This window comes from Parus major, chromosome Z (genome assembly GCF_001522545.3).
Source record: "Parus major isolate Abel chromosome Z, Parus_major1.1, whole genome shotgun sequence".
NCBI lineage: Eukaryota > Metazoa > Chordata > Aves > Passeriformes > Paridae > Parus > Parus major.
In genome coordinates this window covers 22,900,802-22,919,438 of record NC_031799.1, presented here as the reverse complement: position 1 = coordinate 22,919,438, position 18,637 = coordinate 22,900,802, and the positions used below count along the sequence as shown (strand labels likewise).

The 18,637-nt window shown below is 39.5% G+C and overlaps 1 protein-coding gene across 1 annotated transcript in view; it reads left to right on the top strand.

The window, feature by feature from the left end:
• PDE8B (phosphodiesterase 8B) overlaps nt 1-18,637 on the top strand; it is a 72,180-nt gene that overhangs the window by 45,175 nt on the left and 8,368 nt on the right. Inside the window, exons 7-17 of the mRNA XM_015652975.2 lie at nt 1,741-1,819; nt 2,297-2,437; nt 3,796-3,884; nt 4,255-4,315; nt 10,638-10,689; nt 13,143-13,220; nt 14,080-14,156; nt 15,330-15,494; nt 16,262-16,307; nt 16,757-16,892; nt 18,059-18,257. Coding sequence (XP_015508461.1) covers nt 1,741-1,819; nt 2,297-2,437; nt 3,796-3,884; nt 4,255-4,315; nt 10,638-10,689; nt 13,143-13,220; nt 14,080-14,156; nt 15,330-15,494; nt 16,262-16,307; nt 16,757-16,892; nt 18,059-18,257 — 1,123 coding nt within the window. The remainder of the gene's footprint in view (nt 1-1,740; nt 1,820-2,296; nt 2,438-3,795; nt 3,885-4,254; nt 4,316-10,637; nt 10,690-13,142; nt 13,221-14,079; nt 14,157-15,329; nt 15,495-16,261; nt 16,308-16,756; nt 16,893-18,058; nt 18,258-18,637) is intronic.

Genomic DNA, 18,637 nt, shown 5'->3' with positions numbered 1-18,637 from the left:
AGCAAAAGGGAAGAGAATGCAGAAAGTTAGTTGAGAGAATTGAACTCAGCATATGTCACACTTTCAGACACAGGAGAAATGTGATGAAAAAGTAGCACCAGCCCCAGAGAGCTGTAGATGAGCTCATGTCAGTGGTCAGAAGTGGCTTTCCATGCCTAGCACAGACTCCGCCTTTCCACATAGCTGGTTCTGGTTTGAAACTTGGTTGGACATCTGTGTGCTAATTTTGTGCTAATTAAAGGGGATATGGGCCATTTAAACTTGTAATTTTGCTGGGTTCCTTGTCAGATCAAATGAAAATACTAAGGCTTGAATAGTGCAAACATATCTGTGTATTTTCTTACACAAAGTCTATGTAATTACATTTGTTAGCACCAGACAGGTATCTACCACTGAGACAAATTAGTTCCTTCACACAGCACAAAATCACACTTGGGAACCAGCTTGAATTGCTAGAAAACCACATATAAAATTACACTCCAAGCCCCTTTTATTATATGAGCAGAAACACTTCTGTCATCTTCTGTATAAAACACTTCTTTCCTACAAATCTTCATCCACATGGCTGCGTATCTGTGTTACTGCGTATCTCTTTGTGTATCCTACTTTGTTTTGAGTTACTTCTACAATAAGCAGAAGTAGCAATATCTTGTATTTCTTTTTTTGTCTAGTCAGGGGTACTAATTCAAACCCTTCTATGCAGCCTGGAATTAAGACATTCATTTTAGGCAATAACTGTGTACAGGAATGTTTATGCATGGTACAGTTTTGTTCCCTGCAATAAGAGTTATATAGAAGGTAATTAGTTTGTCTTTAGATGAAATCACAGATGAGATACTGACAACTTATCAAAGCAAGTATGCCTGAATTGTTTCTTCTAGTATTCTCTTCTGGGCCATGGTAGGGTCTTGGAACTACATGACCTTCATGTCCATTCCAACCCAAATAATCCTATGATTCTATGAGATACACGTTCTTCCCTAGTATTAGAAGCCTATATTAATGTTAATGCCATACATTTTCCTCTAGTTTTAATCTACATTAATGTTAAAGCCATCTTGTGTAATTCATAATTTAAGCAATTTGAATTCTGTAGCAAGAAGGTAAAGCTTTTGTTTTCCTGCATTAGTTCAAGGATAGCCCTGAAAGAAAATGGGTAACAAAGATCATCCTGAATGATCAGGGTGTATGGAAATTAAGTCACTGCATTATTACTCGGAAGAATGAAAATTGATATTTTCTGGACTAGAACTCTGAGATGGCTTGAATTGTTTCCTTCAACTGTGTTGTATTACGATTTCTTTGATAGTGCCAATCTATTTGCTCCATTGAAAACTTTGTATATATTTTATATTATATTGTATATATCTGCTGTCATGATTTTTGTGTTCCCAATCTTTAATGATCACAAAACTTTCTGATGTAATAGTAATGTGTTATTTTTGCTTCTAATTGTTAGTTCCTGCTGTTCAGAGCATGTGTGTAGATACAAGCATACTATTAAGATGCTGCGTACCTATAAGCACTTTTACAATGTGATCTGCAGTAAAAGCACGTTAACAACGGGGATGTCTGAGGCTGAATGTTCTAAAGAAGTCATAATAAAGATAGCAGCATGGTCTAGTCAAAACAACTGCTACTTTGTGGTTCATCTATCAATAAGTACAATTTAATCACGTATTTATAGTGAACAAAATGTTCTAACACGAAAACTAATGTGTAATCATTTGCTGCTTTCAGGGCTTGTAATGCAGTGTTTACAGCATTAGACCATTGTCAGGAAGCTGTAGAAATAACCAGTGAAGATCATGTCATTCAGGTAGGGGGGAAAATGTTAACTATTTTATAGAATTTGAAAAGAGGAACTCCAAAGAGATCTTGGCTCAGTAGTTCCTGTTTTATATCAGTATTTTAGTTTTGTTGCCCCTTAGAAAGCCTTGTGCAAAGAACTGCTTCATTTCTGGTTGCTGCACACTGATGCCTGCTGAATTTTTAAGACTTCCTTTTGTAACTTAATTTAGATGGTAGTTTTCAGTAAACCAGTTGTTTCTGGTAAAACCTGCATTAGTTCTCTTTCAGTTATTTCTGATATTTTACATACTGCCTTCTCTGTTCAGCCTCTTGAATAAAATGTTTCACCATTACACAGTATTTTTATATGAGAAACACTGAATTGGAGGGGTGTGTGGTTGTGGCTTTGGCATATAACTTGTCACACTTTGTTACTCATATATAACTTACTAGCTTTTAAATAAGCTCTTTTTGATATTGTCCTAATGTACTTTTGTTTTTGCAGTATGTTAATCCAGCCTTTGAACAAATGATGGGGTACTGCAAGGGAGAACTTATTGGCAAGGAGCTCACTGAACTACCTAAAAGTGATAAAAACTCTGCAGATCTTTTGGACAACATAAACACATTTATGAAAAAAGGAAAGGTAAGCAAATAAAACAAAGTCATGTGAAATTGCTATGGAGTTCTATTCTGATTTGTTTTTTATTGCTGTAAGTTCAAGAGCACAAGATGTGTTCTTCATGAGTACACATATAAGACCAGAATTCTGTATCTCAGATGTCTAAGCACAACAGCCCATGCCACAGACAAGTGACTACGGATTTCATTAGCTTTGCTTTTAGGATCTGACTGAACAATTGCTGATTTGCTGGGTTAAAATCAGTATCAGCAGTATCAGAATGTTTTCTGTGTTTCTGTTTTGCTTAGAGCCCATGGAGCTTTTGTTAGTTGGAATGTAACAATTTATCCCTCAGTCAGTCCCTCGCTTGGCTGAATCACTCTATCAAAATGTGTAACTTCCGTCAAACAGCAGAGCCTTCACTGACTGCATACTTAAAGCACCAAAATGTATTGGCACCCTGTGAAACTGTTTACCTAATAATTACATTTAGAATATCTGCAGTGCACTGTGAACTCCTGTCCTTGCAGTGATGGGCCTGGCAATACATGTTCCCCAAATTCATGCAACAGTCTCTTATCCCATCTTCCCTGGATTGCAAAAGTACCTGTCACCCTGCCCTCTCTCACATTCCGCTTCAAGACCTTTGGGGAGTTCTTGAACTTTCATGTAACATCCATCAATGATCTGATTTTTGTGAGTCACTGGAGTTGCTTATAGGTTCACTTTGGTTCATTAGCAATACCTACAGGCCACTTCTGCTGTGCTCATCCTCATATATGGGCTGCCCAGAAGCTAGCACTGCCTGCTCAAAGGTATCTTCTACTCATTTTCCAACTTCATCCTACCCTGCTGCCAGGGAGTTCCCTCCTTAAGATCTATCCTCTTTGAGGTTAGTTGAAGGACATCTTTACATAAAGGACTTCTGAAATGTAGTATATATGTTGCATGACAACTGACAACTTCAAAGCTGAATGGTGCTTGGCACAGGGCTCATTTTTGCTGGTGCCAAGGGATATCCTCTGGATGTGTTGCAGCCACTGCTCTTTATGGTGGCACCTAGCAATAATGTTTGTCACCTCTGTAAATAAATGATACCTAAATTTGCTTGTAAAAAAAACACCTTCTCCCAAGAGGAACATAATTATACTGTCCTTATGTTAGCTAAAGGCACAGCTCTCCATTGGGTGAATAGTTGCTGCTTGCTCTCTCTCTCTCTCTGTATAATACTTAAGACTATATTAATTTTATACAATTTTTAAAAAGACAACCATGAAATAAAATGTACCATTTAGTACATAAGGTCTATGCAGGAATGAACAAATATTTGACTGCAAGCTATGTATGCTCAGATGCTGTCTCTGTTTTTTGTGTTTCTTTAGGAATGGCAAGGAGTTTACTACGCAAGAAGAAAATCAGGAGACAGTATCCAGCAGCATGTGAAGATAACACCTGTGGTCGGACAAGGAGGGTAACTAACTTGTCCAGAACATAATTGGTTTCTGTGTTTTAGGGCCTTCTCTCTGCTATCTGCAACACCTGTGTTTGTGTGTGTGCTTGTACGTGTTCCCACCTTCACAGTTTAGAACAGACACATTACCAAATTCAGCCCCCAGATGTGCAGGAGAATTTCTGGACCAACAGAAGGATCAGGTCTCATGGGACAAAAACCTCATGTAACGCTGAAGGAGTGCATATCACCCAGTTGTCTTGCTGGTGTTGGGCTTGGTATCTGCTTCCCTGAGGGCTTGGAGGTCTCTCCTTTAGAAAATAGAAAATGTATCACTTCACTTCTCTCTTTTCAATTTGATATGGTAACAAGTGATTATTTCTGTTGCTAGGAAAATAAGACACTTTGTGTCCCTCAAAAGACTGCATTGTACCAATGAAAACAACAAACAGGTAATGTGTTTCTTTCATGTGATAATTTTCATAGCTTTTAGTGAACTGATATTTTTTGGCTTATAAATTTTTCCAAGAAGATGTGATCTGTATTGTCAATGAGATTTTCACTGTTGGAACAAGCAAGAAAACTTCAACATTTGCATGCATTCGTCTCCATTTGTAGGACCCCTGAGTAGGACCCCTGAGAGGAAGATCATCTTTCATTTTCTGGAGCACGGATATGACAGTTGAATCCATGATACTGTGGAGCAACACAGACCACAGTTCAAAGGGAGTTCAGGCCTTTTCTGCAGAGCTGTTCTGCCAGTCTGATCTGGTGTACTTATGCCAACTAATGACCTATGCTTAGTGGTCCCAAGGTTTGACAATGTGTGGTACTTACTTAAATGAAGTGTAGTCCTCATTCTGGCCCTGAGACTTCACACACCTGCCAGAACAGGTGCTGTGGAAGGATGCAACTCATGCCATGACCCGAGTAAACCAGCAGTGGTGGCAGAGCTGGGTCTTTGCAGTCCAGACACAAATCCACACCAACTGCTCCTGCAACAAACCTGGTGGTGTGGGGAGCTGTTTGCTGTCATCTTGTCCTGGTTTCCTCCCTCTGACAATGTCTGAGTCCTATCACATACATTGTCCTGTAAAGTCTGGACTTCTGTGAGCAAAGGAGTGAAACCTGTCTTGGGCATGTGGTCTCCAGGGGTGAGATAGAAAGTGGAAAGCATAGGAAGTGGCTGAAAATATTTTAGACCAAGCATGTGCTCCAGAAATACGACATGTTTCCATGTTGTTTAGAGGAGGAGTTGTGTATCTTGTTTTATTTAGAATTTTATGTTCTTTTTCCTGTGATGCAGGTAAAGACACTTAGGCAGGAAAAGTATTTAGAAAGTCACTAGTATGTCTAGTTGCCCCTTCTTGAGTAGAACAATACTGAATATTAACACATTATTGGAATGTGTTGGAATCACTACTGCTAAAAGAATTCCATAAGTGGCAACATTTGACTGTTGAAACCATCCTCCTTTGCACAAGTTTTTGTGGAGGTAGGTAGTAACAAATCAAGGAGAACTCTTCATAATTCTTAGAAGAACTCTGAATGTCTATCACTGAAAATTAAGACTCATAGTATTTTAAACAGACTTCATCTTTGAACTGAAACATGTATCTTAGTATCAGCTGCAAAGTTTCATATACAATCAACTGCTCAGGCTAGAGTGCAACAGTTTTTTACTAAAAGCAGTGATAAAGTTACATGTATTTCTTTTTAATTCACTGTTTAAACATTATAAGTGTTGTTTCATTTATAGCTGCTTCAATGTTGATTTGAAAGTAAAACATAATCTGATATTTTTTTCTATATTATACACACGGCTGAAAGACTAGTACAGGGAGATATATATGTGATATTCTTAATACAAGATAGTAAATACTACAGACTTGAACCCATATGTCAAAAACAGAAGTAGGAATATAAGAAAAAAAGTCCTTTTCTTCTGTTCTTCTTTGCCGTGTAGACTGGACTGCTTAAAGCAGTAAGAAACATAGAATCATAGATTGATTTGGCTGGAAAGGCACCTTAAAGATCACCTAGCTCCAACCCCCTTGTCACAGGCAGGATCACTTTCTAGTAGGCCAAATTGTTCAAAGCCCCACCCAACCTGGCCTTCAATTTCCAGGGACAGGGCATCCACAAGTCCTCTGGGGAACCTGTTCCAGCATCTCATTACCTTCACAGTAAAGAATTTCTTCCTTATAGCTAGATTAAACCTACCCTCTTTCATTTTAAAACCACTCACCCTTGTCCTATCACTACACACCCTTGTAAAATTTCCTCTCATTTTCTTGTAAGCCCCTTTAAGTACTGGAAGGTGCTAAAAGACCTTTCAGACCTTCTCTTCTTCAGACTGAACAACCCCAACTTTCTCACCCTTTTCAAGTAACAGAGGTGCTACAGCTCCTCCTGATCAGGCCCTTCTCTGGATCTGCTCCAGCAGGTTCGTGTCTTATGCTGGAGTCACCTCCCACATGTTGGGGCCCCTCATGATACCACAAAGCTTGGTGCCATCAGCCAAGCTGCTGATGGTGCACCTGATCCCACTGTCTGTGTCCCTGACAAAGATGTTACATAATAGTGGCCCCAGTGCAGCCCCCTGAGGAGCACCACTCGTCACTCCTCTCCACTGGACTCCTGGCCATTGGAGTCCTCAACTCTTTGAGCAGGACCATTCAGGCAATTCCTTATCCACTGTGTGGTCCACCTGTCAAATCCAGGTCTCTCCACTCTATAGTCAAGGGTGTGCATGGAAGCATCAAATGCTTTGCACAGGTCTTGTTACATAACATTCCCTTATCCACCCATCTTAAGAGGCCAATATGTTAGGGATGGTTTGCCCTTAGTGAAGCTGTGCTTGTTGTCACTAGTTATCTCCTTATTTTCCATCTGCCTTAGCAGAGTTTCCAGGGGAATCTGCTCCATGAATTGCAGGGCACAGAGATGGGACTGGCTTGTCGTTCCCTGGGTTTTCCTTTTTATTTTTTAATCTTTAGAAATGACAGTTAAGTAAATTTCTCCATTTCCATTCACTGGAAACTTCACTGGACTGCCATGACTTCTGAAATCTGACGGACAGTGGCTTAGCTACTTCGTCCACCAACTCCTTCAGGACTCACAAATGCTGATCAGGTCCTGTGATCTTCTGCACCTTCAAGTTCCTTGGATGCTCCCAAACCTGATCTTCTCCTACAGAGTGTGGTTTTCATTTTCCCAGTCCCTACCTTTACTTCCTGTGACTCAGGCAGTGTATGCAGCTGGAACACTTGCCAGTGAAGACCAAGGCAAAACAGTCAGAGAGTACCTTAGCCTTCTATGTGTCCCAGGTAACCTTATCACTTGTTTCCTTCCAGAGGGAGACCACATTTTCCCTAATCTTTCTTTAATTCACCAAGGTACCTATAGAAGCTTTCCTTTATGTCCCTGGCCAGATTTAATTTTATCAGGCTTTAGCTTTCCTAACATGATCCCTGGCTCTTCAGACATTCTCTGTACTCCCAGGCTACCAATCCTTGCTTCCACTATCTGTAGGCCTCCTTCTTTTGTTTGAGTTTCTCAACAAGTTCTTTGTTCATCCAAACAGGCCTCCTGGCATTTCTGTCTGACTTCTCCTTGTTGTGAAGTATCACTCCTGAACTCAGAAGAGGTGATCCTTGAATATTAACCAGGTTTCTTGGGCCCCTCTTCCCTCCAGGGCTTTATTCCATGGTACTCTACACCAAGGAGGTTCCTGAAAAGGCCCAGGTCTGCTCTCCTGAGGTCCACGGTAGTGAGTTTACTATGTACCCTCATCAATGCCCTGACGATCTTGTACTCCTCCATTTCATGACTGCTGCAGCCCAGGCTGCCCTTGAACTTCACATGCCCCATAAACCTCTCCTTGTTAGTGAGAAAATGGGAAGTTAAGAAACAAATACTGTTTCACGATTTGTGCAAGAGGTGACATTCACATTCTCCTGTACTGCTGAAAAGTACCATCCATTCCTGTCCTTTCAGTAGTGGTTCATGAGAAGCTACTGGCAAATTAAGCACTATTAGACCTGGGAGATTTACACATTTGGTGATCCCAGGGAATATGGTCTTCAAAAGGTTCTCCACAGATACAGAAGTCTGCCACAAAGGTTAAAGACTGCAGCCTAACAGAAAGTATGGTCTGTGGAGATTTAAGGTCCCTTGGGGAAAAAAACAAAGTGTATCTGACAGAACTATGTAATTGTTCTGTTTCACTTCTGTCACAGAAATATCTCGTGCCTGTAGGAGATCCTGGACAATGCAGTTTTCCTAATATCCATGCCTTAATACTTGCTGCAATAGAACTTTTCCTTATACTAAAAAAATCAGGTTCCTTTTCAAGCCACAAGTAAATCTTTATGGAAGAATAAAAGGAAATAAAATTAAATATTTACTTAGGTTAGGGAGCAGTAAAAGCTGTCATAATTCAAATTTTGATGCAAATGTCTAATGTTTTACTGCACCAACATAATTTTAATCAGCTTAATCTCAGCATTCAAACAGAATATGTTGACTTCAAAACATCCTTTTGTCATTATACAGTTTCACCTTAAAAAATGCTTTATATGCTTTTTGCCAGTACCAACAAACTCAGTATGGGATATCAGAGACCACCGGAACCTTTATGTATTTCTGTGCCAGATTTATCACATAGAAAAATCTAGCATGTTACATTTATGCATAGAAAAAAAAAAAAAATCTAAAAGAGCATTAAGCATTCTTACAGTGAAGATTTATGAATGGGAATTGACTTTCATGTGACTATTCCCATGTTCTGAACCTAGGTAATTATTAATGTTGCCATTGTCAGTTTGAGACCTGGCAGGATAGAGTCCAGTTTTCACATTCATAAATTTACAAGAGAGGTGTTGTTTCTTTCAAGAACATATTGACCCAAGATTAACTGTGTAACTGCTCTCATAACTTACCTTACATGGCTCTTTCAGGACATGCCTGCAGAAGTGCAAGAGAAGTATTCAGAACAGAAATGTGGTTTATTTTTTTAGTAAAGCACTCAGAGGACTATGCCTATGTTTCTGCCAGTTGTGCAGTAGACAGAGATATACCCATTGGCTTTGAGAGAAGCTCCACGATGAGGCCAGAACAAGTATTTCTGATGCCTTGTCGCATTCTACTGTATTTGATGAGATTTCCTTTACCTTACTTTGTTTGGTTGAAATTATTTCTCTGAGAGTTTCTATGTGGTTACAAGAGAGGTGTTCAAACTTTTAATTTTTTTTGGATGAAGAGTCAGTTTTTACACTCCCCTGAACAAGATTTATATGGAGCATGAGCAAAGGGTTTCCCTTTCTTGTTTTTTTAATTAATTACAAAAAGCCATGCCTATATTTTGTGGGGTTTTATTCCTTTCCATTTTCTTCTCTTTTCCTTTCACCCTTTTTACCTGTCTCCCCCCAACACCAGAAAGGAAAAAACAAAAGGTGTGCAGAATAACAGAAAAGAGAATTTGTATAATTCCTTTCCTTTTTTTCCTGAATAATCCTCATAAGGACCCTGCAGCATGCACTGTCACAAACTGATACAGACACTGAGAGCACACAAGTACAACCTTGTTGTACTCCCCTTTTAACTGACAGGTTGCAACCCTGGATTTCATGCTTCCATGCAATCTAGTGCTTTGCTACAGGCAGGTGATGGATTTGGTCAGAGGAACCAGTCAGAATATGACAGTAATGGACTCCTAAATATTAAGTGTACTGAATAATGTGTAATTACAGTGTCAAGCACTGACAATTATTCATCTGAAGTAAGAGGGTAGGTGTATCTTCTGTAGTGACTGCAGTAAAAAAAGTAATGCATAATTTCTAGTCTTTCTCTGTGACTCTATACTTAAATACACCACACACCAGTTTTCAAGGGATAACTTGAGGAACTGCCATCTCTGGACAGTTTTCCTATTATCAGCAAAAGACTATTCTTATCATATAACAAAGGAAAGGGGTGAGGTGATTAGCAGGTATTAAACTGTCATGAATTGGACGGTACTTTTGAATGAAAAAGCAGAGGAACATTTCATTTGAGTTACTGCAAACCAAGCAAAAGCTGTAAATTTTAATATATGGAAATATCCTATCTAATTTCTAAGAAAGCTTGAAATACTTACTGTTGGAGATATCCAAGATGTTTCAGAAGCACAAAGAATTAAAATTTCGTGTTTAACTCTTCATTCATGAGAATGATTAAAAACTATTTGGAAAAAAAGGTCTGATGAATGACATCTACCTCTATCTCTTATTTTCTGGAGAGTAGTTTTTATAACTGAGTTTCTTGAAGTCCAGTTTATCAGTGACCCATGAAAGGATCCATTCAAAATTAGCTTCAAAAGTTCTAAGAAAATCATTATATTTTTTATTTATTATATATTATTTATATATTATTATTTATTATATATAATTTTTTATTAGTATTTGTTATATATTTTTTATTTATATATTTTATTTATTTCAGGTTCATATGCAATTTGCACTTAAAACACTATCAGGTCTCTTGTAAACACAGGTATTAAAGAGGAATTCAGTACATGAAAGCACTTGTATCTGTGATTATCTGCATGGCATATCTGTTTGCTTTCATATTATTTCTCTACATCTAATTACTCCTGAAGAAGAGTCTTTGCCAAACATTTCTTTTTAAATAGCTGAATGGAAAATGCTGGATATGGACAGTGTTGAATGGAGTCTGTTTTAAAGTTTTTTTGTATTCTTTTTTCTTACACATGTATTTAACTCTTATCTCCAGCTGTACAAGAGTCACCGTGAGGACAAGTACACAGGAGACAATTCCCAATCAGGTTAGAATATGACCATTTACCTCTACATTCCACTGGGCCAGAGGTTGTGTCGGGGTTCTCTGGCGGTATGAATTGTTGTCTCTTCTCCCTATCTGGTCAGTGGCTAGAGCTGATGGCCAAGGACAGATGCCAGCTGCCTTTGATACCACGCCATGAACTTCACTTGTAATCATCAATGATTGAGTCTCCTGTGCAGATCTCTTGCTGTGCATTTGCAGTTCAGATGCATTGCTCTTTGTTGTACAAAAACATTGTGTTTGATCCTGCGGCTGGTGTACCTTAACACCTCTTTGTGTTTGACATGTGGAATGTGCTGATTCGTGCCAGCATACCTGACACAGTGTTGCCAAGTTTAAGACCAGCAGGCCATTGGTTTGGCCCCAGTACAGGTTAAGACAGTTGTCTGAGGTGTCCGGGCCTGAGCAATTCAGTTCCAGTCAACACGGAGTTGCTGCAGCATGTCTGCAAACCTTGTCTTCTGTCTCAGGTAGGTTTGCTTACTCACCCACAGCACACTCTAGCCCTCCTTGAGCTTTGCAGAGAGCTTTTGACTAGAAGTGTGGAGCACAACGGAATAATCCCTTCCTCCAATCCTATGCAGTGTTTGGAATACCACTTTCCCCTGAAGAAGGAGGTACTTCAGGTGAATTTCAAGCTTGTGACTCTAGTGGTCTCAGCCAGACTGATGTCTTATAATTATGGGTGAAAAGGTTCTCATGCCTTGTTACCTTCTAGGCCTTTCTTGCTACAAAAGGTGAGACAACATTGCTGTGCAACTTCAGGCAGCTTCTGGTTTTCACATGGGAGAATATAACATACTAAAAGCATGGGACATGACTGCTTGGCATCCCCTGCTCTTTCAAGGTGCCTAAGCATACATACAAACATACATCCGACAGCTTTGTGATGCCAAATAACAATGGGCCAGGGGAAGAAGAGACAATATGAAATTGGCTGCTCTCATTCCCACTGTTGCCACCAGAATTGATCCACAGTATGTTAAACCATTTGCTCCTGTATCCTTGTAATAAAAGCATATTTTCTTCTGTTTCTTTCCTGCAAACAGGAAGGTGAGGAAGCCCAGAAATTAAGCAGGACACTCATTACTAATTTACAGATTTATATTAGTTTACTAATGTGTTAGGTTTGCTCATTATTGTGACAGATTTCAGCAAGACTGGGTAGCCCCATCCTATGACACCACATTGATGACTACAGTGCAGTGGAAGTAGGCAGTCTCAGAGCATGTGATGTAGGTTTACCCTTTCCTGCAATCCTGCAGGTTGTGCTCCAAGAATAAATTTACAGAGCCATGGGCATGTACGAATATGTGACAAGCACAGAGAAGTAATCCATGTGTATCGTGCTGTTTGAGGTGGTATGATTTGTAATAATCTGCATGATAAGATTTTCTGACCACCAGGTGAAGAAAAAATTTTTACATAGGCATTAAAACTCAAGTGCCTTATGGTAAACTCATCCAAATGTTAGTGAAGAATGGGGTTTGTAAGAGGAGTACTACCAAATAAATAAAATTATTTAACATGCATTAGCTATACCCTGCTCTTAGGTGTCAACAGAAGAAAATGCTTTCAATTTCTCCAGTTCAGACTACAATAAAGAAGACACAAGCTGTTTTGTAAGTCTGTGGTAGAAAAACAGAATTAAAACAGAAACTATTTTAGTAATTTTTAGGAAGGATCATGTTTCTAAACATAAGGGAGAGGGCAGACTTAATTGTTTTGGAGAAAAATGAAAGTTTACAAGGTTTTTTGAGACTCTTCCCTGGCATTTCATCCAGCTTTTGAATTTGACAGGATGTGATAACTTCTCTTGCTTTAGCAAACAGCAGTTTCAAGAATAACAGTTTGCTGCATGACTAATATTCAGAAATAAATTGACTGTTTAATCATTCTCAGCATGTTGGATGTTCCTTAAACACAGGGTACAAATAATTACTGCAAATAAAATCAAAAGCTGTCTGAATCTGAACTATGCTTTGGCTTACAGAGCATAGATTGAGATGAGACTCTTTTCAATTGGCTAAAGTTTTAGGCAGTTAAACTCAGGCTTGTTCAGTGGTCAGAGGAGAGCAAAAAGAACTCACAAGGGGTTCAATCCACCCGCCTGAGACACCTCTCCTGAAGCAGGATCTCTGATAACCTTAGATGATGACAACCTACAAGACTGCTGCTTTTTAAGGAGCTAAAGTTAGGTGAAGCAAGTCTGTTCCATAAGGCATCTTAACTTCCTTGCAAAACACCCTTCCAGGTGACTTCAGTTGCTTTAAATTGATAGACACTGAATTCCTTGTTCTGATGTGTAGAAATTGCAGTACTTCTCCCACTTATGTGATATTGTTAAGATCACTTAATTAAATTCCCAAAATTTTAGATGGATATTTTGTAGGTTTAATTTGGTGCATTTTTAAAGCTTTTGTTTTGTGCTTACAGAATCTGGTTCTTACAAGTGCAAGAACAGAAGGAAAGACTCAGTTGATGTTAAGTCAATAACATCTCAAAGTAGTGATGGTAAGAAAGCAAACTGTATGTACAATACTATAAATATACATGAATATATATTTATAAATAAATAAAAGACTTGGCTTGGGCAATAAAAGTGCAGAACAAAAGAATAACCAGACAGATTCACAGTTAATTAAACAGAAATTACCCCATTTTTTTATAACTGCTGAAATACTTATTTCTGATTTGCAAAGCAATGCCCCAGCATAAGTACCAGCATTCCTATACAATGCATAGCAGTACTGAATGCCTTCATAGGGAGGAGTGACTGTGGCAAGGGAGCAGCTGCTTAGAGTGTGTGGTGAAGCATTAGTGCCACCTCTCTTAGAAATTTGCAGCCTGTGCTCCTGAACATGTATTTTTGGTTTATTAATGCTTAACATGAAGGAACCTATTGCTGCTCTTTATTTGAGAGCAGTACTTCTACTAATCCCATTTGCTTACTGGGGTGGGACAATGGTGGCAGAGATTTCTTTCTGCCCCTGTGTGTAGTGAGAGAAGCACTGCTTATGAGGAGCAGGAATGGTTTTCATTAGAGCAGCTGTACCACCAAGGTGAGGGATACACACAGACTTACAGGAGGAGCCATGTATGACAGAGATCCATTGCAGTCAAACTGCATGAAGTATACGTACAGGTCCATTCTGAAGTGAAGGATAGATGGAAAATCTGACAGCAAAAATGAGGGCTGGCTGCCAAGGAGGCAGGCAGCAGTACAAGAAATGAAACAGTGAAAAACTTGCAGGGGGAGATACAGGAGAAATGGACAGTGACACAAGGCTGTATTTCATTGTGCTGTGCCCCAGCCTTCTGCACTCTTCAAATGCTGTCATCTGATTCACACTGTGGCTCTCTTTAATGGCAGCTCCAAGTTTACAGACCCGACGGTACTCTTCAATGGCACGGATTCATTCTATGACAATAGAAGCTCCTATCACAAAGGTGAGTCCTGAGCACTTCCATGAAGTCCAGAGTTTTGAGTTGCACTCCTAGGGAAGTCTGTACAGTTTCCGGACAGAAAAACAGTACTTCCCACACTTTGTATTTAACAGAGTAATAGAAGTATTATTTTTTTTATTACCACTTTCTACATCTCATTACGGCACTCCAAATGCTAGTCATAAGGAAGAGTATTAAGGAGGGGAGAAGGGTGCCCTTGCTAGATGCACGGCTTCTGGCAGGAAGGGGACACTGTTGGGTCATGAGCGAGTATGAGGGTATTTTCCAGTCTCACCTTTGCTGTCACTATTGATATTTATAAGATACCATGCAGAAGAGGGAGCACCTGCACCATCTTCTGTCTCCCCCACTTTCTGCAGCCTTTCTTCACTGTATTACACAAATTGTGCTGCAGTCACTTGTAAGACACCAGGGTGTCAGGTATCTTCCACTTTCAAAACGCTTTTTCCTCTCTCCCTCTCTTGCTATCCACAAGCTCTTACCTCCCAGCACCACTGTAATTGTAAGAGCAACTGGCTCCTTTCCTTTTCCTCAATCATATCCACAGGGAGGCTTGTAGTGGCTGTGCAGCAGCCTCTGGCTCCTGGAGAAGACAGCACTGGGACTTTCCTCCTGTAATTCTTGGCAGAGCCAGAAGCAGTAACTGCTGCACTTCCAGATTGTCACTGAGGCACAATGTGGGTTTCAGAGAGCCATCCTCTTCTCCCACAGTCCAGCTCTTTCTGCTCTCTGCCCTTCACTTCTACATGGAGAAAACTAAGCCTTTACATCTAATATCAGGGTATTTGGGTCACATCCAAGAATTTATTTTTTTGTTTGTTTGGGTTTTCCTCCAGGGACTGAATAATTTGATTCAGAGCAGACCTGGATATGGTGAAGGACTGGGACATTACTAGTTTTTGGTCCAGCCACTGGCAACTATTTCAGATACTTCACACCATTCTACTTCCACTTCCCAGGAATTTACCAGTTTAAAATAGCAGATGGATACCAGGAAATCTGAGCACAAATTTACATTTTCAGAGTTGTACTTCAAAGATTGTAGGGAATTACACTGCATTTGATGAGAATTAGCATAATCAAGACAAGAATAAAAATTTTGTAATAAGAAGTGCCATTCACTTTTCTTTGCCTGCCTCCTTAATCTGCTTTCAGGTTATTAACATAATTAATGCTGCCCAGGAAAACAGCCCGATCACAGTAGCAGAGGCCTTGGACAGAGTTCTGGAAATCCTGCGGACAACAGAACTTTATTCCCCTCAGCTAGGTACCAAAGATGAAGACCCTCACACAAGTGATCTTGTTGGAGGTCTGATGAACGTGAGTAAAATTAGTAAAGATGAAATTGCTGCTACCAAGTGTCCTACATCACAGTTCAGTGCTCTGCTGTGCTAACATTTCCCAAGCAATGGGAAGGGGACTTATAATTCATCGCCATTTCAGTTAAGCATTTTTACTTTACTAGCAGTAATGTAGGATGTAGTAAGCTGTGGCCACTGGGTCCACTCATCTCCGTCCACTGGGTACATTCATCCCCAGATACATGTTAACAGACTTGCAACCAGAAACTATACCCAATCTCACATAAAACAGTGAAGGAGATACTTTATAGAAACTCTAGAAGCTTATATGGGATTAGAAGGATTGCTCTATAGCTGGTCCAGTGTATCAGTGAGGTTGCTTTAATCAGGTTCTAATTTTGGTCCTGTAACAGCAGCGAAAGACAGACTATCTAAATTTTTCCATGGATTTACTAATTTTTTTATAGAAATTGAGCTAATTGCCACTAAAATAATATAAAGAAAATGAAAAATAAATTATAGGGGCTGATTTGAATTATGAAATCCTACAGGTGCTAATGAGAAGGTCAAGGAGGGCAATACACTGTGCATTTCTTTTCTGGAGATCTCATACCAGTGTTCCAGGGATCCTTTCATGTTTGTTTTGAAAGACCCTAAAACAAGGATTACGCTGTAGTGCTGCAATAAGAGCAGTGCTTTTAGTACCCAGGAATAGTACCTAAAGTGCATGTCATGTTTTTCAACTGGTGATGCAAAAACCTAAGATAAAGTTGCTTTCTTTTTCAGGATGGCTTAAGAAGACTGTCAGGAAATGAGTATGTGTTTTCTAAGAGTAAGCCACCATTTTAAACTTCCCTTTGCACCTGTGACTTCTTTTGTTGATACTGCTAACATACAGCTTCAAGCTAATTTGCAATGGGATATATGTCTTTGGTTGTCTAAATGCACTGTCTAAATGGTTGTCTAAAGCACTGCAGCACAAGTGCTAGGCTGCCTCTATTTTGGTGTTGAAATAGGCTCAAATAATTAAAATAATGCTTTTCAAAATGTTAGCAAAAAAACACTGTCAATCATTAATGTTTACTGATCTTTTTGGTTTATGTTGAAATACTCTGTAATAAACCTTTGTATTATAGGCATTTACAGACTTTTTCATGTAAGGAAAAAAAGTTGTTTTTCTTGAAAAGGAGTTGTTTTCTAATTGGAATTCTGAAGAGGGGCTGTGGTAGTGTAGAGGGAATAACCAGGAAATGTGTTAATTCCCAAATTCCATTTCAACAGATATGAACCTGAGCCATACTCACCTTCCAGTGCCAAATACCATCAATGACGTTCCACCCTGTATTGCACAGCTCCTAGATAATGAGGAAAGTTGGGACTTCAATATTTTTGAGTTGGAGGCTGTTACAAATAAAAGGTATCGGACTCCTTTCCCTGGGTGCACAGAGAAGGTTTGTTGAGGAGCTGTAGCTCTGGAAAAACTGAAGGAAGACACAGCAAAACTGTGAGAGCTGTCTTGCTTGACTCACATCCACTCTGTCCAAGTGACACTGTTCAATGTAATCTGATGTTACCACATGCTAGATGCCCTCCAGATGGCCCTTTTTCCTGCCCATGTACAAATGGTCATGTTGGAAAAAGCAAACCTCTCCCCTTCTTCACCTAAATCATCCCATGATTTGGGAAGATCTAAGGCAGCTGTGGCTTTTGATTGCAGGGATTAAAAAGTGGGATGGAGGATAAGCCAGCGATAGGATCAACAGATACGGATTTTAAAGCTCGTAATGAAAACAGACGTCAGTAGTTTTGAGGTCATGCAGACCACAAAAATAAGCATGTCATCCAGAGAGAAAAGTTGTTTTCATTCCAAGACACAAAGAATCACACAGACACCCTGTTCTTTTGTACTTTGCATAAATGGTCATTTTCAAAATTTTCATTTGCCTGGTTTTAATCTGCAGATGTTGGGGTTTGGTTATGCCTTTTTCAACTTGGAGGCTCTGCAGGAGTGGAAAATGTAACTGCTGGATAGGACTCTCTCACAACACAGAGTAAAACACAACCCAGAGTAGATTCAGATTTAAGAATCAAAAAGATTAGAGGTTTCATAAATGGGCTTCCCAGCATTGTACAAACACACACACATACACACACAGACCATTTTACAATTGACATTTGACCCTTTTTTTGGCTTAAGACTTTTTGGCCTTTGGCATCTGCCCATGTCATGTTCAAAGTCTGCTTCTTCTCCTTAGGAAAAAAATAAATGCAATTTTGTTTGACAGATACTACGCACAAAAAAATGGGCTTTTTAGATGCTTTTTCTGAAGCCACTGGAATTGCTGAAACTCTAATGGAACTGTACCATTTCTACAAAACATTAAAATAATGTCTGAAAGGATGATAGATGCAATCATTTGTAACCTTGGCAAGGCTTTTTAGAGGTTCTAGATATGCAATTTAAAAATGTTTAACTTTACCCATCCCATTTAAAAGTCTCAGTTTCTTTGTTGCATGTATCACTTTTAGAACATCACAAGTTCTTATATGACAGCAGTGCTTTTTTCTTCTATTGTTTTTCAGGCCATTAGTGTATTTGGGCTTAAAAGTTTTTGCCCGGTTTGGGGTCTCGGAGTTTTTAAACTGTTCAGAAGCAACACTGCGGGCATGGCTGCAGGTCATTGAAGCCAACTACCATTCCTCCAATTCATACCACAACTCCACACATGCGGCAGATGTCCTGCATGCTACTGCCTTCTTTCTCGGGAAGGAGAGAGTTAAGGTAGAACCATCACCTAGGAGTTCTTTGGGCTAGGATTTCAGTGTATTTGCCATTTTACGTGTGTCATCCAGAAGTCAGATGTTTAAATAATGGTCCTGGCTCCATAAACTCAGTCTGTTCTTGAAGTCTTCCTATGAGGCAAGCAGGCCTACAGAGTTTCTCCAAAGTCTGTTTATACAAATTTACATTTAAAGTAGAAATGATGGAGGTGGGGAGGGAACATGGCTCTTTTCTGTCTCTTGTTAACTGGCTGTAGGTAACAGTTCTTAATAAAACTTTGCAAATGCTTTGGAGAGAGAGTGTAAGGCTATTCTCCCTGGTACCCAGCCCAGCAACAAGACACATGAGAAAAGTTCAAAGCTGTACCAGTGGAGGTTCAG